At 53.2% G+C, this 26063-nt stretch overlaps 1 protein-coding gene across 3 annotated transcripts in view; it reads left to right on the top strand.

Moving 5' to 3' along the window:
- The first annotated feature begins 406 nt into the window (after positions 1 to 406).
- The window catches only part of ADAMTSL4 (ADAMTS like 4), a 58678-nt gene continuing 33021 nt past the window's right edge, over positions 407 to 26063 (top strand). Inside the window, exons 1-4 of one of the 3 annotated variants that reach the window (XM_075122734.1) lie at positions 407 to 440; positions 1244 to 1353; positions 16310 to 16458; positions 24478 to 24547. In XM_075122734.1, the coding sequence (XP_074978835.1) occupies positions 16427 to 16458; positions 24478 to 24547 (102 nt within the window). In that variant the 5' untranslated portion in view covers positions 407 to 440; positions 1244 to 1353; positions 16310 to 16426. Of the gene's footprint in view, positions 441 to 576; positions 824 to 1243; positions 1354 to 16309; positions 16459 to 24477; positions 24548 to 26063 lie in introns of those variants that run through there. The other 2 variants (XM_075122733.1, XM_075122735.1) reach the window with 2 other exon arrangements.

The following is a 26063-nucleotide window of genomic DNA, read 5'->3' on the forward strand; positions in this document are numbered from 1 at the left end:
GGGGGACGAGACACCCCGATATTAGGGGCTTTGTCTTGCAACTATACCTACCCCCCCCCCCCCGCAAGAAAAAAAATGGTGCTATTTTTCACACTTGCTATGTAGTCACCCTGGGCAAAAGTCCCTTCCCTTCTCCGTGCCTCGGTCCCCCCCTCCCCCCTCCCGGGAGGGGATAATCACCCCACTTTGGGGGAGGGGATTGTTATTGCCTTTGAATTTCCAGCCCCTGGGGGGCAGGGGTCAGAGGGTGGCTAGGCGGAATGTGTGAATCGCAGCTGGCAATTGGGGGGCGGGGGGGGGGGACAGGAGTCCAGAGCGGCTGCTGCTCCGGGGGGGTGGGGGTCTCTCGGCTCGGCTCGGCTCGGCTCGGCTTTTCTCTTCCGTCCTTTTTCAGGCCAGGCGCTGGGAGCCTCTCGCCGGCAGCAACTTCGTGCGGGGAGGTAGGAGGCCGCGGGGGGCCAGGGGAGCCAAGCCCCCGGGCGCAGGGGAGGGAGCGCGGCCGGAGGCGGCGGGGGGGAAGCGGGCTGGGGAGGCGGAGCGGCCGGGGATGCATGGGGAAGGAGGCGGAGAAGGGGCAGGAGGAGGCAGGGCTGGCCGGGCGGCCGCTGCTGCGATCCGCGCCCGGGGGGCTGCACCCGGGGACCGGCTGGAACTGACCAGCCAGGCAGCGAGGGCTACCAGGAGCCGGGGCAGCGGTCGGCGGGGTGAGCCGGCCCCGGTGCACCCACCCTTAGGGGCGAAAGGGGCTCCCATCCGGCAGCAAGAAAGTTACAGCCAGGTCCGGAGCGGCCGCTGGACCCCTCTGCCTGCATTGCACTGGGAGGTGGGCGCAGACCAGAAGTGGGGTGAGGGGCTTGCAAACCGCCCAGCGCCCCCGGATCACCAGTACTGGACTGGGGGCATCCGTAGACGCTGGAAAAGCGAGTTTTCTGCCTTGGAAAAGGAACCCAGCTGTTTGAGCCCAAGCAAAATATCTGGCGTTACCAGCTACTTAGTGGATTTCCCTCCCAAAATATTATAGCCGTCTCCCGTTTCTTTCTATCCTTCCATTCCCCCGTTTCTTTCTATCCTTCCATTCCCCCGTTTCTTTCTTTCTTTCTTTCTTTCTTTCTTTCTTTCTTTCTTTCTTTCTTTCTTTCTTTCTACTCTCCATACACCCCATCTATTTATCTATTTATCCCTATACACCCTCTCTCTCTATCTATCTCATCTTCTTCCCCCCCCCGCCCCCTTATTTCTCCAGGAGCATATTTCTTTCTCAAAACAAACCCGAGAGCCAAGGGGTTAAACGTCCAGTCTGCAGCCCCCTCGCCCCAACCCCTGGATGTGACTCGGGAGCTCTTCAGAAAGAAGGTAAGTGACGCCGGTTGATTATTCTCTGTAGATAAGTGGATTGCCATGGAAAAGCAGCTCTTCTCCATTCGGCCCCTGTCTGTTACTCACTGGAACTGGGTCAGTTGCACTGTAGTTTGAAACCTGTTGCCTGGGTGTGCTGCTGGCTAATTGTCATACACCTGTTGGGTTTTTGAGACTATCTTTTAGCTGCTACTCCCCAGAAAAATGCCAGAAAATTGTGTTGTGTGTGTGTGTGTGTGTTAAAATGGGTCTTGTTGTACCACCCTTGGTTGCAAATGAAGCTTTCATCTGCTGGTAATATTTCACCTTGCACTGATGTCCGCCTGAAAGAACCACCGGGTGGATTGTTGTAAAAGTAATGGGGTGGGGCGGGGGTTCATAATATTTCAGACACCAGATGCTTAACAAAAAGTCAATCTGACTTTTTAAAGTTCCCCTTTTTTCTGCCCATCGTGGGTGTGACATAGTTACCACGATGTGTTTATCTGTGTGCACCGGGGTGTGTTGAAAGCAGTGGCTGGGAAGTGGCAATGAGAGCCGGGGCAATGCTTTAGCAAGCCACACACACAAAACAGAGCCCCATCAAGTTTGTTTTAACTTTTATTTCTTGCAGAGACAAAGTTTTGCCCCATCCCTGCCTGGAAAACAGCTCAAAATAAATTGTTATGGAATGTGCAAGTGAAAAATTCTCCCCCCTCCCCAGCGGTTTTCTCCTTCCCAGTTGTGGTTCTCACACTTGAAGGCTTTGGTCCTGATCCAAAGCCCCTGTCGAAGTCAATGGCCAGACTGCCCCATTGATTTTGGGCCTCTCTGTTCAGTAGCAAACAGCAAAATGCTCCATTCTACTGTTTCACTTTGGCATCCAAAAATACTTCAGATTCTTTCATTTCAAAGGGCTCAGGGAAGGGGGCAGGGAGGGGGATGTTTACAAACAAGGATGGGTTACAGAGGGGAAGAGAAAGGTGCATGCAGAGCTCTGGCCTTTAGCCATTTCTGGGCCCAGCACAGATCCACCCTGAGGGTCCGGGTATTTACTGGGCTGCGTTTTCCTTTTTCTAAGATACTCCAGTGAGGAATCTGGGCAGTGGAAGCCACTGGCAGCTCTGCCGTTATCACTAAAGGGGCAAAGGATTGTGTTGAGAGAAATATAAAAGGACCCTGCATCGAATAAAGGAACCTAGAGAGTGCTGTTGGGTTTTTTTAACCCTGATCTATAGCCATTTTTGGCTGGCACTACCCTCCCGTGATATATTCGAGAGTTAAAACCTATGACCTCTCTCCCATTTGGTCCTCGGTGCCAGCCTGGGTGGTCCTCGGTGCAAGCATGGGATTGGGTCTTTTCTCTGCGATAGATAGATCCATATTTTTATGGGACACATTGCTTCAACCTCAGCCCAATTTGGTGCCAACCCGTCGCACCCAGCCCAGGACTCTGTTCCCAAACAGACTAAAAACCACCTCTTGATGCGTATCACCCCATTGCAGTAGCTGCTGGGGTGACTGGAACCTCAGTCCTTCCAGGAGTACGTGTGCTGGACTCTGTTTTCGTTCACACGGCACGGCTTAATCCCCGAGGGAAAACGTTAGCGGGCCGTAATCCTCTGGGAGGTGGCAGGAGGAACCCACCTGCTGTCAACTCCCAGCAAAATTCCCTTTATAGAGCCATGTGTCGAATAAAGGCCCAGATTGTTTCACTGCATTGCAATGTGCTGATTGGGAAGCTCCCGTGTGGAGTGGAGTTGCTTGGTGGAAAAAAAATGACTTCACTATAAATGTGTTTGTGGGCTTTCTCTCCGGTGCATATGCACTGTGGTAGCAGCTCGAGCAAGGTGGAGTGTGGGCCACATCCGGACCTCCAGACACTTTTGAACAGACCCCCCAAAATCTTTTCATTTGCTTATTATGATCATTATTGTTGCTGGCTGTTTTTTTATTATTTTCTCTGGAGTCTGGACCTTGGCTATACCTTGACCAAGAAGTTTGGAACTTGACAAAAGAAAATAATTGACTACCCCTGGGATAGACTTTCTAGAGCTAGCTTTCATAGAATCATAGAGTTGGAAGGGACCTCAGGAGATCATCTTGTCCAACCCCCTGCTCAAAGCAGGACCAATCCTCAATTTTTGCACCAGATCTGCAAATGGCCCCCTCAAGGATTGAACTCATACAACCCTGGGTTTAGCAGGCCAATGCTCAAACCACTGAGCTATCCTTCCCCCCATTTGGAAGAGGAGAGGAAGAGGAGAGTTTGTTTAATCATCAGATCAGGGACCAGGAGTCATGACACCTGGGTTCTTTTCCCCGTTCTTCCATTGTGTTACCTTGTTCAAGTCATTTGCCTGCTCTTCAGTATTGCCAATGACAAGTGTTTGAAAATTATGAGTCATCTCTCCACCCCCACTTGCAGGCAAAAAAAAAAAAAAAAAAATCCACCAGATTGGTTTAGAAATGATGAGATTTCTAAAGAAAAGAATAAATTTTGTGGGCTTCCTGTAAGGCCTCGGGATTCTGAGACTTTGATGTTCATGACTTGCAGCTTTTTTCATAACCATGAGGGCGAGTAATGTACTATAAAAAAAAAACCCAAACAAACAGGAACCTGAGATTCTGATATATTCACATGACTCCAGCAGCTGGGTCTGCAAGAAAAGCATCAAATAGCTCAAGATTCTCAGTTAAATTAGGAGAGCTGACACTACAGGGTTTGTGCCTCTGTCTTCCTAAGGGGAGAATATTCCTTGCTTTTACAGGGGAGTTGTGAAATATAACTGGTTAGGGTCTCACGGGCTCCCATGGGAAGTTTGCCTGAGTGGGGAGTTCAGATCCTGGCTATCTGTGAAAGGTTTTGACCTCCTCCAATGAAAGGTGATCTATAAGAGCAAAGTATTATTTAACAAGGATATGGGGATATATTGTACGCTTAGAGGAGGTGTATATTTGAGTGCTAATACCAGCATTAACCCCTGCCCACGCATTAACCCTAAATCCTGCCCCCAAGCCCCCAAATCCTCTGTCCGAGTCAGTTTAGAACCAGCACGGAGTACTAGAGACTAAACCTCATATCTAGCCTGATCTCCTGTAATCTAAGGTCAGGAGCAGCCCCAGAAGCTTTGAGCGGTCCCCAAAATAATGTGCAGTGGAATTTTCTAATTGCGGAACAAACTCTGTTTCTAGTGGAAGAGAATGGAAAGCCAAAGCTATTTCAGTGCCCTGCAATGTTCAGATTGCAATCCATGCCTGTGACAGGGCAGGGTGTGTGTGTGTGTGTGTTATGACTTTGCTGTAGTATAAAATCCCTCCTAATTGATGGTTCCATGCACCTGGATTATTCTGTGTATTCTGGAGCACCACCCTTTGTGCTGGGCACCATCCCAACACATAAGAGATGGTGCCCGAGACGTCATTAGATGAGCTGCAAGTAGCATTTCCCTGCCATATTTATCCCTTTGATTGGAGTAAGTGCGCAGCGAGCCTAAATGTCACGTTTAGACGCTTCCTTTTCACACCTCTATCCGTGGGAATCAAAGAAAGTAGAGACAGAAGAACCATATGGGTTCATGGCCAGCACTGGATTTTGTTTTGCAGTGTGGATGTACCCTTAGGCCCCGATTCTGCAAACACTTAAAACAGAGCTGCTGGACTTTATGACCAAGAGAAATCCTGCTGAAATCCAGTTTGTGAGGGAAAACCTGGAAAATTTGGTAGAAATGTTTCATGGGGGGGTAAAAATCCCCATTTCCCACTCAGCTCTGGTAGTGACGTTTCTGCCACGGATGCTGATTTGCACCAGTTTGCAGCATGTTCTGCTTGACCGGCCCTTGTCCCCCGGTGGATGGAAGCTGATTCGTTACTTGGTACATCTAGTTACAGGTGCTTTCAGCAGCAGTGTGTGATCCTGGCTGTGGGCCTGCAGCTGCAATGACATCCATGCAGGCGGACTCCTGAACCCAAATCTGATTGCAGGATCGGGGTTGGCTGATCTCTGATTTAATGCAGATGGTGAGGTTGTTAATATGAAAGGCTAGATTCTCCCAAGAACGCAGGGCCAGATTTCCAGGGGATCAGCAGTGCACCCCTGATTGGGGCTAGATTCTCCAAAGCACTCAGCACCCAGCAGCTCCCCTGGTGAGATTTTGCAAAGATGTTGGCAACCCGCCCCCCACGCTGAGCTCATCTGAAACTCTTGGGCTTTAGGAAGACGCAATCTGTTCTTGTGTTCCAAAACGTGAGCAGCGCTTGGACGCTGGTGTTGAGGAGCCTTGTAAAGCAGATGTGCAACCAAAGGAAGGCAGGGACTTTTAATGGGACTGAACTAAGCGGAGCAGTTTGGCTCCAAGCGGGAGCGTTCTCCTGATGTTGGCTCTTCGTTTCCTCTTGTCTCCGTGTCTCTGCTTTATTTCCCAGCGATTTGCCTCCTTTTCCAGTGTATCTCCAAGAAAAGAGTACGTCATAGTATTAAGGAACATATGTGAGTGTAATGAATTGGAACAGGTCCGGGTCTCCAGGGAGGCGGTGTGGCAATCCGGAGGATCTGGGGCCTAGTCCTAGACCTGACACTTAACGTCTGCCCTTAGGCAGGTTATTCAGGCCCAGATCAATCGATGGAAGGGAAATCAGTGGCCGTCAAGAGCCGAAATCCCTTTGAAGAGCTGGGCCTTAGAGCCTGTGATACTTACGCTTGTCCTCAAGTCTATCCCCGTTGGGCTAAGCCTGTGTTTAAGCGCTTTGATAAATGGTACTCAGGTGTTTTGCTGAATCAGGGCCAAAGTAACTAGTGATTTGGGGGGCCCAACGTGAGACAGGCTACAGGATGCTGGAGAGGCCCAGTTCCTGTTGACTCTGATTGGTGTGGTGGGTGCTCAGTACCTTTGAGGCACTAAAAATCCAAGGCCCCCTCTGGAAATTTGGCTTTGAACTTCTGTGATGTGTTATCACCAGATGGGGAAAATGCCTCCCTGAGTCAATGGGGAGGAGTGGAGGATGGGCTATAAAGCTCAGGCTGCAAAACTGGGTTCCCTTAACCCCTCAAAGTCCCAGGGCGTTTGAGGTGTCAGTCCCGGGCTGCCTCTAGTCATTCCTGGTAGATGAAATGCCTCCTCCCTGGAATGGGCTGCCGATGTGCTAAGTAGCGGTCCTGCTACTTCGGACCCTGCTGTTTTAGTGTCAGATGTTGCTGTGGTTTGAAAATCCCACAGAGGAGAAAGTCTCTTTTCAAAGACACTCAGGCCCCTTATATGTGATGGGACAGGCCAGGCAAAAAGAGCTGGGACTGGGTTTTGGTCCCAAGCTACACCCCCTTTTCATCAGTCTCCCATCCAATTGGTCAGCTCTATGCTGACCATAGCCTCGGCAGGGGGCCGATGGAGAGAGGAGGTGGAGCCGTAATGCAAAGCACTCCGGCAGTCCTTAGCTGGTGTAAAGATCCTTAGGGGGCGTGTGGCTCAGAGCAGCCCTTAGGCTGCTCTAAGTTGTGGCATGGGTTGGCCCAGCCCTGAGTCAGACCGAAGATCAGGGGAGGAGGGGGATGGCTTAGAACCACTCTTCTTCCCCTCTTAGGGTCCCCTCGCTCTTTGCAAAGATCATGGATCTCCATTTTATTGTGATGACCTGGCTTTTGTTTAAGGACCGAACCACTGCTCTTGTCCAGATATTCGTTACTAGGGAATATGAAACAGCTTGTCCAGTGAGAAAGGGGCAGAAAAGCTATGATGCTGTGTGGGAAATGGCTACAGGCAAACAGTCCTGTTTTGAGCTGGCTAGTTATAATATGGGGTTTTCCTCTCCCTTTTTCTTTATTACTGTCAGGACTATTTGCCTGAAAATGGGGTTTTTGCTGTTCTCTGGGGCTCCCTTTCTCCCTCCTGACATCATGTTTCTCATTTCACCATTGTAGCGTTGCCAGCTCTTGGCATTTTATCGTGATAGCTGGTGTTTCTTTCCATAAAGCCCCAGCTCCTGGAATCCTTTGACAGTACAAAAATCTCACCTTCGGTTTAAAAGAAAAAGAAGGTTTCTAGCCCTCACAGTGGCAGATAAAAGCTCGTGTCCGGAAGGCTCAAAACCCAGAAAGCAAATAAAAAGAACTCAAAATGCATTATTATTTTTAAATCTCGTTATTTTAAACCTATCTGATGATTTTGGAGGGCCTGAAGAGTGATTTTAGGATGCTTGCAGTTGGCAGTCCTGTAGCTGGCTGCCACAGAAATGACTCTGATGTTATAACTTCAGGTAGGGAATTTATAGGCTTTGGAGCCAAATTCCTGAGTTCTCATGCAAAAGTTCTCAAATCCCTTAATAATAGAGATCAATAAAAGGAGTGAAGGCAGGATCTTTTCCATACAGAGTGTTCCTGAAAGTTTTTTCCACTAGGCATCAGCTGTCTTGGCATTCAGCATTCGTTTTATTCATTGTTTTTTGTGTGTTATTAAAATGGCTTGCTAGACAGTTAGCTCACAGCATCCAACTTTATCTGCAAATCACCTCCTGTTTTCTGTGTGAAAACATCTGTCTTAGCTTTCTGCTTTCCCCGGACACTTAATTCCTCTAGCATATTTTTTTCCCCTTTGCCCCCTCCCTTCCCCCACCTCCCTGCTGCAAACGACTGGTGGCTCGTATGAGGTTATCAGGAACTTTGTGCTCTTGAATCTGAACAAAACCGAGCAGGGCTGTTTCTTTAACAATGGGGGTTTGGATTCAGTTCATAACCCAGATCTGGGCCCCACCCAGAGAAACTCTTCCAAGCCCTGGTGTGTTTTGGAATCTGGATTTCATGGCTGGCTCTCTTACTATAACAAACCAAATGCAAAATCCCACATCTCAAATTTTGGGGCGTGTGAAATGCACGTTCAGATCGGGTTCCAAATTTTCCAGCTTTCTAGTTGAAAGAGGAAGCATCTGGTAGTTTAGATCGCCAATTTAGGGTTAGGGTGGGATTTTCAAAGGGTCTGGAATAGGAAATATTATTATAATCTCAAAAATTGTGTTCTATCCTAGAAAGGTTCCTATACCAGGCCCATCACCATGGCGCCTGGTCCCTTTGCAGTAGTGCAGTAAGAGATGGGGCTAGCATGTGTCACACTTTTTCTTTAATTTTTCTGTGGGACCAGAGACCCAAACACAATAAACTTGCCTTGACCTATGAGAACCAGAAAGTGAAACTGACTAAAAACATGAAGTGAAATTGACCAGTCTGGTTTTACAGTCAAAAGTGAGCAAAATGTTAAATACCCCAATAGCATCAGGGATGAAAGCCGAACTGGACACAGATTGCTAAATCCTGGCCTTTTGACTCCTGTTTATTCCTGTGGCGAGTGATGGAGCAAATAAGAAGCTCCCATTGTCATTCCTATACAGCCCCTTTATAATATCGTGTCCTCATATTTAACAAGTTCTGGTGAAAGTTTAGCAGCTGGCATTCCAGCACCGACTAGCTGACAAGTGCAGCTATGAGGGTTTCTCGTAGCTCGAAGGACAGTTCAGATTGTGGGGAGAGTCACTGTATGGTCTGAGAAGAGCGAGGTTCTCATCCCAGCTCTGACAAGGATTCCCTGAGTGAGTCACTGCAACGCCCTGCCTCAGTTTCCCCTTCTGTGCGATGGGGAGGATAATGCTGTCCTTGTTCACGGAGGCCTTTGGGAGGGTTAGTTAGTTCATGTCTGAAAAGTGCTGTAAGCGCTAAGCACTGAGAGCTAAGAAGTGGTTAAATAATGTGCTAGGGAGGACATAGGAGGAGAGGCAGGCAGGATACCTTTCTCTGCCTTGCCCTTAAATCCAGGGCCAGATCAGAGGGCCCATGGGCGACCCCTGTTGGGTGGTATCTGATGACGTAGCAGGTGAAACATCACTTACAACCTGATCTGATTCCCAACAACCTTCACTTTTCCGATTGGCCTCAGCAGGCCCGCCCTCTGCTCCCCCAGCCCCTTACGGCATTAGCTTGGTGGAGGGGTGGCCGGGGACAGACATGATCATGGCTTCAAGCCCAGAGATCTGGTTCCAAAGTGATTAGCACTAATTATGTTCCCCACAGACAAAAACCCGCTGCGAGAAGTCTCCGGGCTTCTTTCCGTCCTTTGCATAATCTCCTCTGAAACCTTGAGGAGGGTTTGTCTCCCTCTTGATTCTTAGCTGAACTGGCAGGTTCATAGAGTCATAGACCTTAAGATCTGTAGGAGCCATTAGATCATCCCGTCAGACCCCCTGCTTAACTGTATCCTCAGCATTGCAGGCCCCTGGAGCTCTAGCCCTGGGGATTAGGTGCTGCCGGAACTAGGGGGCTCCCATCAGAGGAGTCTTTTAATGTCCCCTGGTTCCCAGACATTGTGGTGGCTCAGCTATCTTGGAGATTAGGCCTGGTCAGCCTGAGTGGTGGTGACGGCTGCTGGATTGACGGTGCTGGAGAGCTCTGTGTCTTCAAAGGACAGGGGCTGCGTCCGTGTCAGCCTGATCTGCAGTGTGGCTCAGTCCTACCCCAGAGAGAACTGTCTCAGGAGGGGAGGGGGAGCTCAGGGGCTCATTCAGGCGTTGACCCCCAGGCCCACTGGGATGGCAATGCTCACTGCCGTGAGGAATCGATCTCACCATGCCGTACTCTGATCCCATGGATATTTGCAAGGTTAGGCTAGGCTGAGAAGGAACGACGCAGGTAGGGATTACAGGCAGGCTGGGGAGATGCTTCCTGAGGCTAAACGCATTGTCCTCCTTCTCCACAGCAGCATCTGCTCAGGCGACGTGATAGACACGGGCCTTTGAAGTCCAAGGTTCTGGAGTGGATTGCGCCGGGCTTGGGAGTTCCTGGCAGAGGTCGGGCTGATCAGAGAGCTGGCAGGGTGAGCGGTGACTAATTTGCAATGCCAGGGAGTTAGTCCTGCCAGCCTTGGCACAATCATCAGTCAGTGAGGCCTGATTCTCAAGCAGTGTACAGGAAGGTCATGTGGCTTAGTGGACAGATCACTGGGGTCGGGTTCAGGACACTTCCGGTCTATTCCCTCTCACCAAGAGATGTGCCTTGGCTGAGCAGTTGTCCTGCTGCCTGGCCGTGGCTTGGTGAACCCTCCCACACCCTGGAGAGATGGTGCTATTTCTAATCGCCCGCTTGGTCACGACCGATTTGGGAAGCTAAAGGGGAATGCAGCGGGCGCGGCGTATTTAGATCCCACTTGGCCATCTGAGCGAGTGCCACATAACAAGGAGCTGGAGACATCCCAACTAGATAAAAATACCAGAGCGTGGATTAGGGGCTGGTTGGCCAACAGGGGACAGAGCCAAAATCTCACATCTAGCACAACCACCTTAAAGTTAAGAGAGCCTAACTTTCACTAAGGCCCACTGTTGAGGTATCAAGGGAGGCAGTGTGGCCTCGTGGATAGACATGTGGGTTTGATTTCCACCTCGGCCACCGGCCTGCTGGGTGACCATGGCTCTGTGCCTCAGTTTCCCCATCTGTAAAACGGGGATCATCATCGCTACCTCCCTGGTAAAGCCCTTGAAATCTACCAATGGAAAGTGCTAATTAACAGCCAGGGACTAAGTGTAACTGTAATTCATGCCCACTTTAAGGCCCTCTGGCTCTGCCAGAGTGTTGTAAATGGGAATCAGGCTCTTGTCTTCATGGATAGGATCTTGGTATAAGATCCTAGTGGACAGGGCAGGAATGGTTTTACCCTGATGGAGCTAATCAGGCTCAATAATATACTCCCCATCTGGAGTTTACCTGGGCTAGCTACATGCAGGTAAAAACCCCTGAGCCCTGTCTCTGCTAGGATTGTACACTGAGACAGCTAGCTCTGTGTCATGAGTGTTTTAAAATATTCCCAGCCAAACTCCGGATGAGACATCAGAATTGCAACAATGTTTACAAACTGAAAACATTTTTGGTTTGTGTCGATTGAAAAATTTCATTTCAATTTGGGCCCTTTTTAACCTTTCTTTAGTATAAATTAAGTTACATTTCGAACCACCAAACCCCAAATTTGGGTTCCAAGAGCAGCAAAATGAGAGATTTTGAAACTTTTCCCCAAGTGTTTTTCATGTCAGGAAATTGGTGGAAATGGACCTTTTCCTGCAGACAGGTTCGGTTTTGGTGAATCAACATTTTTCAACAAAAAAATTGTTTTGTCTCAAAATTCCCAGCCAGCTCAATATAAAAACGCACCTTGTTTTTGCAGTGAAATGGCCAGAGGCCCAGGGGAGCTGGTCTGATTTTACCCGAGAGTAACTGACTGCAGAATCTAAGCCAGCGATGTGGAGTGTCAGCCCCACGTTTGGGGCGTGGATTTACATGGATGACTTTTTAAATAGGGAGTTGAATGCAAATAGAAATGTGACCATGGGGTTTATTTTTAAAAGCAACAAAAACATTTGTGGTTGTTATGGAAACAGTTGCACTCCCCCCTCCCCCTCCCCCCGTCATTTTGGGAACCTAAACATAACAGCACAAGACCCAGGAAGAGAAATTGTCTAATGGGGCTGGATTCTGAATTCCCTTGCACCCCTGGGTGCTAGAGATGGGAAGCCAAAGGACCATCGTCCTCCTACTTCTGAGAACCTGAACTCAGCGGGGTGCAACGGAGGAGGGGGGCAGGTCCCCCTCCTTGGCCCCTGACCACAGCCAGGTGGCATCCCAGCAAAGCCCCTTTGCTTAGCCACATAGGGGTGGCTGGGCCAAATTTATGTGGCATTGTGACCTCATGCACCAGGTTGCAACGCCACTCATTCAGATTTGGCCTGGCCCCGCCTCCACCATAATGGAGGGCCGGCTGAAGCAAACTTGTCCCCCCCCCACCACTTTTTCGGTCCTTCCAGAACCACACCGCCCCCCCACCCCAAAAAAAAACAGAGAGGAAGAACCACACGCAGGACAAAAAGCCAGTCTCTGCCCCAAGGAGCTTGCAATGGCTGGGGACAGCCAGCCGGGCGGGCGAGCACAGGGAAACGACGAGACGATTGTGGTCAGTGTGGCGGGCGGTGGGGATGGCACAGCAGCAGCCTGGCTAGTCTCGGGTGCTTTGGAGTCACCCTGGCTAAGTAGCGTTTTAAGAGGGTTTAGAAGCAGATCATTTTGTGGATGTTGACAGGGAGCTTCCCCATCCGCGTGAGGAGCAGCAGGGGAGGAAGGACAAAGGGGCTCATTTGCCTGCGCATCACGTGGGCGACAGAAGCTGGGATCGTGGGTCGACATCTCGAGGGCGCGGGAGAGATGCTAGGGAGGGAGGGGCCAGGCCAGGAAGGGCCCTGAAAGTGAAGGCAAGTAGCCGACCTTTGATGCGATGGAGAAGAGGCAGCCAGTGGAGGGATGCAGAGTGGGGCCAAGCGACGGGCTAGGAAAACCGTCTTTGCAACAGCCTCGTGAATGGCTCTGAGCGAGGCCAGACAGTATCTGTCCGGGCCAGAGAGGAGAAGGTTGCAGCAATTGAGATGCAAGATAAGAGCCTGCCTGGTCTGGTCCTCGTCGGGGCAGGGACTGTCTCTTGCTCTGTTCATGCAGTGCTCAGCGCGAGGGGCGTCTAGGTGCCACCATGCGACAACAGCCGACGGTTGTCTGCAGTGCCGGTCCCGGGATATGAGAGAGACGAGGTGGGTGAGGAGATATCTTTGTTTGGATCCAGCTTCTGATGGTGAAAGAGACAAACTCTCATCTTCTTCAACCCGAACGTTTCTCTCTCTCACCAACAGACGTTGGTCCAATGAAGCCGAGGTTCTCATCCTTATTCTCTCTGAGGGTCCCCCAAGATACTCTTAAAAACTCCACTGCTCATCTCTGCCACAACAACTGTACATAAAAGCCGGGGCCAGCATTAGGGGGTAGCAAGCAGGGCAATTGCCTGGGGCCCCATGTCTCCTCGGGCTCCGTGAAGTTAAGTTGGTCAAGCTTCGGCTTCAGCCCTGGGTGGCGGCTTCAGCTTTCGGCCCTGGGCCCCAGCAAATCTAATCCTGGCCCTGCTTGGCGGCCCCCCTGACACCTGCTCGTGGCCCCCCCAGGGGCCCCTGAACCCCTGGTTGAGAACCACTGCAATAAAGGATATTACCTCCCCCACCTTGTCTCTCTCAACCATCACTAGAGGGAGGAGTTGGTTCACCTGCAATCCAGGGCCTGACCCCACCCTCCCGTGCCCGAGTCCCGTGGGCGACAGTGGTATTACACTAGTGCCGCTGAAATCAGGATGGGGCCCCGAGTCTGCATCCAGAGCTGAGGAATGCACAACCGCTCAGCCAGAGGACAGGCGCAGGGGGACAGGGCCCTGGACACAGTGCACCCGAGATCTAGTGGGGATCGGTTCTGATCTCCCTGACCCCGGGCGAAATCCAGCGGGACCCGATTGGCTTCAGTGGCGCAGCCATGTAAACAGAGCAGAGCTTATCGGGAAGTGCTCCAGGGACTGACTCGGAGACGTGCTCTTCCCGGATGGGTGCAGAGGGGGGTCATATAGAAGCGGGGGGGGGGGCGGGTAGTCCCAGTGCCAGCCCATCTGGAGCTCCTCAGCCCAAGGTGATGGAAGATGATTTCAAGGCTGGATGGTGAAACTTAACAGGAGGGATGGAAGGGGTTAAACTCCTAGTCCTGAGAACGCTGGAGTCTCCGGGGAACTGATCAAAGCTTATAAATGCCGCTCAGGGAGCCATCTAAAGGAAGGATGGAATTAGCCTGCGTAAGGAGCAATGGCCCCAAGCGGAGGAAGGAACTGTTCGGGCTTTGCAGGGGGAATTCTTTATCAGGACAGTTGAACAGTGCGCAGCCATCCTCCCCCGCAGCCGGGGGACAGGGCCTCGGCCCTGCAGGGACGGGAACTCTGGGGGCGTGCAAGCTGCCGTCCTGCCTGGCGAGCGCCAGAGCCCCCCACTCTGCACGGGGGGGTGGGAATGGTGACATGGGGCGCAGAGCGTACAAGGCGGGGTGTCCACGCGTGCTGTGTCTCTGGACTGGGTACGCAGCTCTGTGCGTGGAAGCAGAAGTGGGTCTGCGTGTGCAGCGTGTGTGTGTGTGTGGGGGGGTGTGCGCGCACCTCCGCCTGTGGACATCTCGGCTTGCTCTGGGCTGCTGGCTCCCGCTGTGCGGTGACCGACTTTGTCCCACTGGCTGCAGCGTGTTGCCAGCCGCCCAGATTCCTTCCACAAAACACACAGGCCAAGAAAGAAGCCTCCAGCCCGGGCTGACAGCGTCCTGCCTCGAGGGGCCGGGGCCAGGCTTTCCCCCAGGATCCTGACACAGCGGGGATTCTCCTGGCAATTGCTCTGGGTAGAACCAGGGGGCAAAGTCTCAGGGTTGGGCTGAACTTCGATCTAAGAGAAAGTCCTTATTTCAAAGGCTGGTGGGAGAGCCGAGCTTGTGTGTTGCACTGCCCGGTACCTCCCTGGATGGGACCATCTGGGAGAGCAGCAGCCCTGACTTTGGTTTGGACCTCCCCTCTGTATAACATGGTCCTGACGGGCCCTGGCTCTGGGGCAGGGGCTGGGTGGCTCAGTGGGTTGAGAAGGGGCTGCAGTGCCCATCTCCCTAGGTTACCTGTTCGACATCAGCCCAGAGCAGCAGTAGCCAGCAGGAGCGACAGTCAGGTGCCCTTGTTCTCGAACAGGTCGGGTGGGTCCAGTTCCCGGGGAGACGAATGCTGGTGAGGGTGGCTGTTAATTGCCCCCCAGTCTAGTGGCCTCAGTGGAAAGCCCGAGGGCTGAACTGGCTCATGGAGACTGCACACGAGACCTTAGCCCCTGGCCCCCCTTTCTGATAACCTTGTGGGACGTTGACAAGAGGCAACCGATCCACAAGCAGCTGTTCTTGAGCCGGGGTAGGGCAGAAGCTGATCCCGTCCCCAGGAGACCCGCCCGCCCCAGCCTGGGCTTGGATCCTCCGGAGGTGTCTCAATAAAGCCCATGTTTGAGATGGGATGAGCCCGTCCCATCCAGTCTGCCAGGGGGCCTGCACCCTGGAGTGACCCTTGTGGAAGATATTTCCCAGCTGCTGTTCAGTGTTCCTCAGGCGAGCCGTTCTGCCGTCTCAGAGATCTCACAGTCTGGAAGTCGTCCCTGGGATCTAGCCTGGTCTCCGCTTTATCCTGGTGATGCCTCTCCGCCCCTGGGGCATGGGTCACCGTACTCACTGATGGCAATTTAGGCGTGGAATTCCAAAGGAGATTAAGGGAGTCCGGTGCCTAACTCTCACTTCAGTAGGATTTGGGCATTGATTCCTATAGGTTCCTGTGAAAATCCCATGCTTTGTAAGCACCCGTCCCATTGAAACCCTCCCTCCACGAGGGGCAGCCGCACTGAGCGACCCCCGCTGTGCTAAGAGGCGTGACAATGGATAGACGCGTTCCCTCTGAGAATCACAGCCGCCACTGGCGGGGCACCAGTTCTTGGGATTTTACTGGGAGTCTCGCGAGATTTGTCGTTTTCCTCAAAGCCCCAGCTCCTGGAGTCAGGTGATGATGAGCTCTCAGCTTGTATTTCAATAAGAAAAGACATTTCCTAACCCGCACAGTTGGAGAGAAAAGCTGGAACATGTGACCCCCCAACAAAGCCTCTAAACCCAGAAAGGAAATAACAAGATCCCCGAGTTCATTATTTTGTTTCAATCTCGTGATTTTTTGAAGGCCTGTCTCCTGGTGTTCGAATGCTTGGGGGCTGGCAATGCTGGGAACCTCACAACAATCCCATCCTCCTTCTCTGAAAGCACAGGCCTCTGCCACCTGAGCTAATGGAGAATCCTCACTGCAGTGTGGCGTCTAAGACACACAGCGAGCAGTTCCCAGTTCTTTCCAGCAGAAAGCCACATTTGCAATGATGCTTCTCCCATGCAGCTGGTTCTTTGATTATGAAATGTCCCTAAGGGATTCAGTGTTAGGTTTAAGAACAGAGCCACCCTTAAAACCAGAATTGCCTGGAGGTGCCGTCAATATTTAAGGTGGAGGTAAAGGGTTTATGTAACAATTGACTTTTGTCTCTTACTATTTTTATGCAGGGAGGCAAGGACACCTTAAAAAGACTCTCAGGACAGCCCAGATGCTGAGAAGAAGAGGAGGTCATTTGAAGAAGTAAAGCAAGGAGCTTCCACTTCAAAGGAAGGAACTGAGGCAGGATGGGATCTGTGCATGGAGGCTGGATCAGCAGGTAAGGAGGTATAGTCCCTGGGCTTCTCTGTAGGTTTAGATGTTGTGAAGTGGAGAAGAGAAAGACCTGGAATCCAATGCACAGGGACTTCAGTCAATCTGTGGAACTCACTGCTGCAGGAGGTAGAGCCAACCCCTGCTCAGTTTATTTATATGGCTTACTGTGTCCATAGGGGTCCAGCCACCGTCATCCCTCACTTTACAGCTAGAGGGACAGCACTTTGCTCAAGCACACCAAGTGAGTCAAGGGCAGAGCCAGAAATAATCTCTCTGAGCAACTCACAGTCTGCAATGCATTTATCTCACAATCCCCCAGAGGCAGGGCGGTACTACTATCCCCACTGTACAGATGGGAAACTGCGGCACAGAGCAGCTAAGGGACTTGCCCAAGGTCACACAGAGAGGCTGTGTCAGAGCAGGCAGTCCAGCCCAGCCAACCCAAATCCCATGCTACTGTCCTAATCACTAGACCATCCTTCCTCCTGTGCTCTCTGCCTCCCAGCCCGTGTCCCATTCACTGGCCCATGCATGTAAGCCATGCGAGCTCAGGTAACATGGTTAATCAGATCTCAGGCTTCAGGGCGGCAAGTGACCACCTGCTGGGGTCAGGAGGGAATTCCCTCCTTCCTCACCGCCCCACGTTCCACGCCGCACAGTCAGCCAGGTGCAGTGTGGAATGTTTTTTATTTCCTTTGTTTGGAGCATCAGGTCTCGGCCATTGCCGGAGGCAGGGATGCCAGACGTGACGAGCCGACAGTCTGATCTGCCGGGGCAACTCCTCTCTTCTCCCTCACCGCGCCCCAGCTCCTACTTCCTGGGTGTTACTGGGTGGCCGTGGTCAGAAAAGGACAACTGATGGCCCCTTCTTATCCAGACATTGGCGTGCGAGTGTGTGCACACGTGTGTATGTGTACACACACGTGTGTGAGCACATGTAGAACCAGAGCTCCTTTAGTGACACAGATTAATATTTATCTTGCTAGCCCCCCAGAGCCATCTCAGCTCTGTGGAAGGGAGCTGGCCTCTGTCTGTTACCATTAGCCCAGCCCAGCTTCAGGATCAGGTGGGTTCAGTTCTGTCTCAGCCCCTCCAGGTCAGGGTTACATGCGGGATGGCGCGTAAACCACACAGAACGTGGCGTGATTCTTATGAGCCTGAGGGAAGGTGTGGGGCTGGTGGGTAGAAAGCCCGTCCTTTTACTTGTCAGCTGAGCCAGCCAGACCGAGGGTCTTTGAGACATGACAAATGTGGGTCCGCCCCCTGTTAAGGCCGTTCCCCCCCAAGAGCAGAAGGATGCTCCCAGCTGGCTGGGTCTGCAAGGCAGGGATCCTAGGTGTTCACAGGGAATTTTACAACATTGATTGGACACACAAGCCTGCCGGGTGCTAAATGCCTCTGGTTCAGTCCTGGTCCCACGGAGCATAATGCAAGGGTCATAAACAGACCAAAAACCAGGGTGAAGGGAAGAAGGTAAAGATCAGGGAGGATTAATAGGCTCATGTGGCCACTTAGATCCAAAGCCCATTGAAATCACAACAGATCCGCCAGTCCCTGGGGCTCTGGATTGGCTCTAGGGCATGGACACATGGTGGTAGCTTCCCTTTAAATCTCACTTCTTGTAAGGTTTGCAGGAGTGAGTTTTATGAGGGGATTGGAAGTGAGGCCAAGGCAGTGGCTTGGCAAACAGTTAGTGTCCTATTATATAGGGGCAGCCTAAAAGACTGGGTACGTGCCCCCATCTCTCCCTCTGGGGGCTGGTGCAGCTAAAGGATAAAAGCCTACTGTTGTTGCTAGCTAGTGGAGTTGCTGCTATGGCGTAAGACCGTGCTGCAGATCCAAGCTTTGATTTTGCTGCTGACCAGTTCTAGAACGGGATGGGGACGGGAAAGGAGACCGGCCCGCACCAATGTATTCGCATCGTTGCCGTGACAAGGGCACAAAATGCACCAAAAAAGGGACCACCAGCTACCAGCGTGGGGGTGAAGCAAATTCGGCTCACTTCTGCCTCAGGGATGTGGGAGCTTCCCTGCTGGGACGCAGCCCCGAACCCCCAGTGCCCAGCACGACGCACGTCCCTGCGAGATGAAATGGGCAGCCGTGCCTCTGGCATCGCTTGGAGCTAAGGGGCCCGTGGAGGGGCCGCAGATTAAACTAGAGCCCACGGGAAACTGCGACGCCGAGCATCCCATGCTCTGTGTCGGGCCGAGATTGAGCACCACACTGCATGCGGGGACCTGTTTGCTGGCGAACTCCATGCTCAGCGCCTGGCCCGTGTGGTCTGATGCTGCTCAGGCTGGGCTGGTCGGCTCCACAATGTCTCCTGGTGCTGAGATGGTGACCCAGAAAGTGTCCGCTGGCCTCCTAGCTTGGGCTGTGTCCTTCCTTGGCTGCATTCCTTCGCCACTAGCTCCCTTCACGTTCCTGGTAAATGCCGTGGAACTTGCCCTGACAGCCCAGAGGGCCCAGCTGTAGCCAGGATGGCGAGCAGAACTGGGGCCAGATCCTCAGTAGATCTCTGCTGAATCTGAATCTGCATGGGTGTAAATGACAGCACAGGCTGCCGGGCAGCAGAGAATGAGACCCAGGGAGTTTCTGAGAGCCGCTGTCCAACCCTGAGCCTGACTGATCACATTTACACTGGGGTAAATCAGATTCTTCTAGCTCATGGGATGAGTTCTCCTTACACCCTGCGCTACCATCCTGAGCTGTTTAACCAAGGAGCAGCCGGATTGCAGGATCGTGTGAGCAGCGGCAGAAGGGCTGGTGCCTGAGTGCGGAGTGGAGGTGCATGGGAAATGTTCTGGCGTTGACTTTCTAGTGGGCGTCCTGCTATAGGACCAGGAGTCAGAGCACGAAGGGAGGCATGTCGTGATACCACATCATCAGCCATTTGGGACCCTTGAATGGTTTGCTGCTCGGGCTCTGAGACGCAGAGATCTCGGTTCCATGTTGGCCTGGGGTGCTTCTCAGGCTGGGAGCAGATGAGACACTGAAGAAGGCGCCCTCTCCAGGGGAGGTCAGGGCCAAGGGCCGCGGCTACTTAATTCCAACCCTGCCGAGGTGGTGGAGCAGCTCCCAGGAGCTCTCTCGAACAAGCCGACCTTTCAGACCATGGCTCAACGCGCCTGCAGCTCCCCGTCCAAGGCGGGGGAAACAATAATAAACACAGAGCGCGAGAGAGTTCATCTGTGTCGACAGCGCTTGAAAAGACCAGCAATCTTTAGTCCTCCTGGCTCGCACCCGGCTTCCGGCTGGGGACTGGGCTTTGCCACCAATTCCCTGCCGGAGACCATTGCCCGAAGCTGAATGAGATCTAACAGGGGCACCTCGGAGGGGAAAGAGGGGAGGGTTCGGCTGGGATAAGCGCGCCAGGCGGTCAGTCTGAGGCTCTGAATTTGAGACTTTAATCTGAATCAGAATTAGAATCTGAATCTACTCCGAATCCAGATTTTTAATCTGAACATGAATACATTTCCCAAGGGTGGAGGAGCATTCACCAGCAGTGGCAATTTAAAATTGGCTGTTGTTCTAAAATACACGCTCGAGTTCAAACAGGATTTAATTCAGGGCAGTTCTCTGGCCTGTGTTATGTGGGAGGGCAGACGAAAGTGGTCCCGTCTGGCTTTAGAAGCTAGGAATCTATAATCAAAACCACACATCTTAATTTGAATCTGAATGAATCGAATTTGAATCCTGCATCTTAATTGGAATACATTTAAAATGAATCGTAACTGGAATCAGAACTTGATTCTTAGTCTTAATTTGAATACGTCTCATTTGAATGTTACTTTGAATAAATGTAATCTGAATTTTACTCTGGATTTGGATTTTAGGCCCTGATCCTGGAGAGATGTACACAAGAGCTTCGTTTTATGTACGTGGGCGTTCCCATTGAAATGAACGAGACTGTAAAGTTAAACAGGCTTAAGGGTTTGCAGGGTCCTCCCTTCATCTTAATTTGAACCTTAATCATTTGAATCAGCGTTTTAATAAACTTGATCTGAATCTTAATCTGAACTGTAATTAGAATCTCAGGATATTTTAATATGAGTTTAGGGCTAAAATGTCAACAGTGCCTAAGTGATTTAGGAGCCTGCATTACATTGGTATTTAGACTCCTAAATCAGTTAGGTTACATCTACACTGCAAAGAAAAACCTGTGGCACTGAATCTCAGAGCCTGGATCAATTGACTTGGGCTTGCGAGACTCGGGCTGCAGGGCTAAAAATAGCCGTGTAGACGCTCCCATTTGGGCTGGAACCCGGGCTCTGAAACCCAGTGAGAGGGGACAATCTCAGAGGCCAGGCTCCAGCCCGAGCAGGAGCGTCTACGCTGCTGTTTTTAGCCATGCAATGTAAGCCCCACGAGCCTGGGTTGCTTGACTTGGGCTCTGAGGTTTTCCTTTGGAGTGTAGACGTACCCTTAGGTGCTTATCAAAACATTGCCCTGAATCAATTTAATTTACCTCTGCATCACTCCTTGATCAGACTGATTTTAACCCAGCACCCTGAGCTCTGGATCCCACATTTGCTCCGCTCTGGCTGCAGGTGCTTCCCTGAATAATCGAGCAATGCGATCACCTCAGTTCCCTGGGCTGCCTTCGGGGCCCCCGCACTGCCACCAGCTCTCGCTGGGGGAAAGACGGAGCCTTGAACTCAGGGCTCAGTGGGCGGATGTGCGAATCCTCCTGGAATGTCTGCGTCGGTTTCGTCCGCCATCAGAGACCTTGGACAGGGGGGTTGGATTCCCTTGAGGCAGAGCTTTTCCGGTCTCCTTTGGACAACGACTTTTCCCCAAGTGCTGCCCAAGTGTGGCCACTGGCCACATTCCTCCAGTCTGAAAATATCCCGTGCCCTTGACCTGTTGGCCTGGCGGAGCAGGGCTGGGCTGGCTTTCTCAGGCTGCTGGCTGAAGGAACGCTGTGGAGGATGTACCCTCTCCAGCTGGTTAACCCCTGGGGCCTCGGCCAGCTCTCGTCCTCAGTGTGTGCAGAGGATCAGGGGTCTCGCCCCTCATTTCCCAGGCCAGGGATTCTGCAGGCAGCTCCGGGCCAGACACCATGGGCCGGCCGCTGGGGCTGTGTCCAACCCTCCCTTGGCTGCAGCAGGAGTCACAAGCACCGACTAGCATTACTCCAGATGCTGGCCGAGAGCTCGATGAGGGCCCCTGATGCATGACGTGGACTGGCCCAGCCTGGGTTTACTCTCCAGTCACCCTCCCAGCTGGGCGCTCTTTACATCCTCTCGCTGTGTTTGCTGCCTCTCCGGTGCCATTTCTGCCACCTGGGTGTGAAACTGCACGCTCCTTTGCTGGCTGCCCCTGAAACCCAGCCTGGTGCTGCAACCTCCCCGCGCGAGTCACCCTGGGCACCGGATTCCCGCTCTGTTCCTGGCCGGGCTGGTGGATCATCTGGCAAGTCCAGGAAAGGGTCAGGAATTCCAGACCCCAAAGAGCAAATAATGGGCTGAGAGGGGCCCTAGCCCTAGATCTCCATCGCTGCCCTGGTAGGTGACTGATCGCTGCCTCCCTGATGCTGCTTCTACCAGGATTTCGCTGGGAAAGGCCTCTCCACGGACCCCTCGCTTGCGATCGCACTAGCCCCCGGGACAGACACCGCTGCGTCGACAAAAGGATTCCTCTGTTGACCCTCCAGCCTCTCGCAGAGGTGGGGGAAACCTCTTCCCTCGCTGGTGGGATAGTCTAGACTATGGAGCTGTGCCGCTGTGGGGTGGATGTACCACTCATCCTGCTGTCCATGGGGAGGAGACATGGGCTGAGGGGGCTGTCAAGGAGCAGGTGTCTTGGAAGAAGGAGGGGCACTGATTTACCATTCTATTTCCCATGTTCTCATCTAGCTCCTCTATCTCCGGGTCTTTCGTCTAGTCACCGTAATGATGCCTCTCCAGTATTTTATGTCCATAGATCTCCCAAGTTCTTTGCAAAGGAGGGCGATAACCTTAGCCCCATTTTAAAGAGGGGGAAAACTGAGTCATGGAGCAGGGCTGTGACTTGTCCGAGGTCATGCAGCAGTAGAGCTGGGAATAGAAGGCAGGTCTTCTGAGTCCCTAGCTCAGGGGTGGGCAAACTTTTTGGCCCAAGGGCCACATCTGGGTATGGAAATTGTACAGTGGGCCATGAATGCTCATGGTTCCCCGCCAATGAGAGCTGCGGGGGCAGCGCTTGGGGCCGGGGCAGCGTGCGGAACCCTCCGGCTGCCCCTACGCATAGGAGCCGGAGGGAGGACATGCCACTGGGTCCGGGAGCCACGTGGAGCCCCAGCATGTGCGGAGCAGGGCAAGCCCTGGACCCTGCTCCCCGTCAGGAGCTTGAGGGCCGGATTAAAACATTTGAAGGGCCGGATGCGGCCCCCGGGCCGTAGTTTGCCCACGCCTGCCCTCGCTGGTGCGTTAGCCATGAGGGCACGGTGCACTCCCACTCTCTTGGGAGGAGCGGTTGGCTTTGTAACGTCCAGCCAGACGGAGACAGGCACTGGGGCAGCTCCTGCCTCATTGCACTGGAGCTGCAGCCCCCTCCTGCAACCCTCAGGCGAAGATGTGCTGTCCAGAGCAGCCCTTGCTCTGTCAGATTGACGCCGTAGCTGCCAGGCTGTCCCAGCCGCCCCCGGCTGACTCAGGGTTCACGAGCAGTTCTGGTTCCCGTTTTTGTGCTGAAAGGAGCGAGGGGGGCTCTTCCTGGAGAGTGGTGGGGGCTTTGAGTGGGGACGAGCGGGTCAGAAAGACAACGAGCAGCTATTTTGCTGTTTGGAGGAGAAAAAAAAAAGAGAGAGAAGATATTTGGCCGATTTGTGTGAACTCATCATCCGGGAGGAGAGTGGATGACTCAGGAGGCAACAATGGAGAATAACTAGGTCACTGGTTCAAATGGGAGCCCCCGTTCAGATAGTTCCGGGGGGCATGGGGTGAGGGTTTGGGGCCCCCTCCAGATTATTCATAGGTCTCTATGCTCCATGGTGGCCCCTGCTTTTTGCCAGCCCCAGACTTTGGACGTGGTTATTAGGAAAGCAAACTTTGCCTTCCCCCCCGTTTGCATTTTTCGGCAGTGACTCCCCTGGGAATTGGGATTACGGGAACTTTTCATCTCCAAGGCGCTGGTTCATCTCTAGTGCTGGTCAAGGAGCGTGGTGGGATTGGGGTAGGGAGCTGCTTGCTACGCGGCCGCCCGTTCGAACCCCGCCTTTCCCCACCCTCAGGCAATGTGGGAATGGGAGGTGGCTCAGGGCTCCGGGTTCAAATCCAACCCAGGTTGCTAGTGACACGAAATCGTCACCAAATTGTTCCTGAGTTGGAGGTGCTTTTCTGAGTGCTGCTTCGAATGCTGGAGTCCTCGAGGGGTTTGTTATTGTAGGGTTGCTCATGGGCATACTGGTTTGTTATTTTCTGGTTGCTCCTGGGCGTTGGGGCTGCCTATGCAGGCTTGTTGTTGGAGGGTTGCCGGTGAGCACAGGGGCAGCATGCGCAGGTTTATTATGGTAGGGTTGCGGTGGCAGGATGCCTTGCTTTTATAGTTTCACAGACTCCAAGGCCAGTAGGGACCGTTGTGATCCTCTGGTCTGCTTTGTTATTGTAGGGTTGCTGTTGATCACTGGGACGTGGGCACTGGTGCAGAAACAGGGGCTCCTAGCCACAAGGCAAGAAAGCATCGCTGTGGTTGGTTTGGATAAAATCTGTACAACGGATTACACGGGCCGATAGCAGAGACCCATGGAGAAGGGTCTCACCCATTCTGGGCCGTCCAGCCGGGGTGGGGTGGAGCGGGTAGACACCCCTGTGTTACCGTGAAGAGTGGATCTGGGCACCTCTCCTCCTGGATTCGAGTGTGGAACCACCTCTGAACATTAGCAGCTGTGAGGTGTCGGGATAATGGGGGGGCTGGGTGGCCTGGAATCCAGCCCTTCCCAGGAGAGCGAGGGGTTAACAGCGGCTGAAGGGAGCCGGGCATTGGAGCCAGCAGGGTGGGCACCTCCTCTTGCTAACGGCCGCGTCTCTGGTTTTCTCTCCAGGCTTTGCATGGCTGGACTGGCCCTGGCTCTGGTCCTGCTGACGGCCCAGCTCTGCCAAGGCAGCCGGAAGGTGAGTCACCAGACCAAGGACCTTACAGCTGGGCGGGAGGATCGGGGTGGGGGCGGCTTGGGAAGCACAGATGAGTTATCTCGCCAGCCCCAATGTGCATCGCCACCTCCTGGAGTCACAGGCTTCATCACCAGCAGGGAACCTGCCTGGGGCGTCCCTCTTGGGATCTGCTGCTGGGCTAGTGGAGATAGACCTTGGCCCCCTCCCCTGGAGCCGGGCTGGCCCGCAGGGCTAACGGGGATAGACCCTGGCCCCCTCCCCCAGAGCCGGACTGGCCCACAAGGCTAATGGGGATAGACTGTGACCCCCTCCCCGGAGCCGGGCTGGTACATTAGGCAGGGTTGGTGACCTGGAGACCTTTCTCCTGGAAAGCAATGGGGAGGTGCCCCTTAGGGGGTGCTCTCCCTTCTGTGGGGGTGACGCCGAGCGTGCTGGCTGCACCTGATCAGTCACAATCTCCTGGTGCTTTTTGGGGTGTTGTACTGGCCAGTCCCAACTGGAGGTAGATGGTGTTCTCCCTCCATCAACTCCCTTGGGGCTGGGTATGTTGTACTCCAGCACTGCATTGCCTGGGGTGTTGCTGTGGGCTGTTAAACAGCTGCCATGTTCTTCCCCAGAGGTGGCTAAAATCAGGCAAAGCAGGAGCAAGTAGGAATGGTGGGGCAGGGATAACCCCCTGGGGCCTGGTTCTCAGTGGCGGTGCAGCTCCTTTATGCTATTCAGGCAGGAAACATTCCCCTGAGAAAGCCCTCATCCTGGGGCCTCCCCTGTGCTCTGGCTAGTCTCTGCTTCCCCCAGCTCATATGGGGCTGTGAGAAGCAGAGCATGAGTTAGAGCAACCTCAGGGCTGCTCTAAATTACACCGAGGGCCAGGCAAGGCCCTGTGTGCAGGGATCACAAGTGTAGTGTTGCCAGAGCAGCTGTGGGGGGGCTGTCTCCTGGGTCGGGACTCCTGGGTTCTATTCCCAGCTGGGAGGTGGGGGGAGATGGGGGTCTAGTGGTCAGAGTAGGAGGGATGCTGGGAGTCCGGACTCCTGGGTTCCATTCCTGATTCTGGAAGGGAAGTATAGTCTAAGGGTCAGAGCAACCCCCCCAACACACACCCTTGGAGGAACAAGTAAAGATCAGGCCCTGGGTTAACCAGTAGCAGAGGAAGGTACAGAAACAAGTGGGAGAAAGAGGCTTAAGCTTGGCTCCAGATTCTGCCCTGGGATTTGCATACGCTGTGGGAGCTGCGTGCGTGCGGCACCGAACAGGGATGGGAGAGCACCAAGTGAGCGAGACGGGCAGGTTCTCCAGGCAAAAGGCCGCTTCCTTTTGCCAGATTCTCCCCTGGAGGGGCTCTGCAGGCAGCCTGCATGTCAGGGCTGCTTGCGGGCTTGGGGAGAGGCAGGGGCAGGGGAGACGTGCATTAAAACACAGCGTCACATCACGGGCCAAGTCCATGAGGAGCGGGATGCTGGAGGGGAGGGCGGGAGCTTCTGAACGACCGTCATCGAGGAAATTCCCAAAGAGC

Source organism: Caretta caretta, chromosome 24 (genome assembly GCF_965140235.1).
Source record: "Caretta caretta isolate rCarCar2 chromosome 24, rCarCar1.hap1, whole genome shotgun sequence".
NCBI classification, from domain to species: domain Eukaryota; kingdom Metazoa; phylum Chordata; order Testudines; family Cheloniidae; genus Caretta; species Caretta caretta.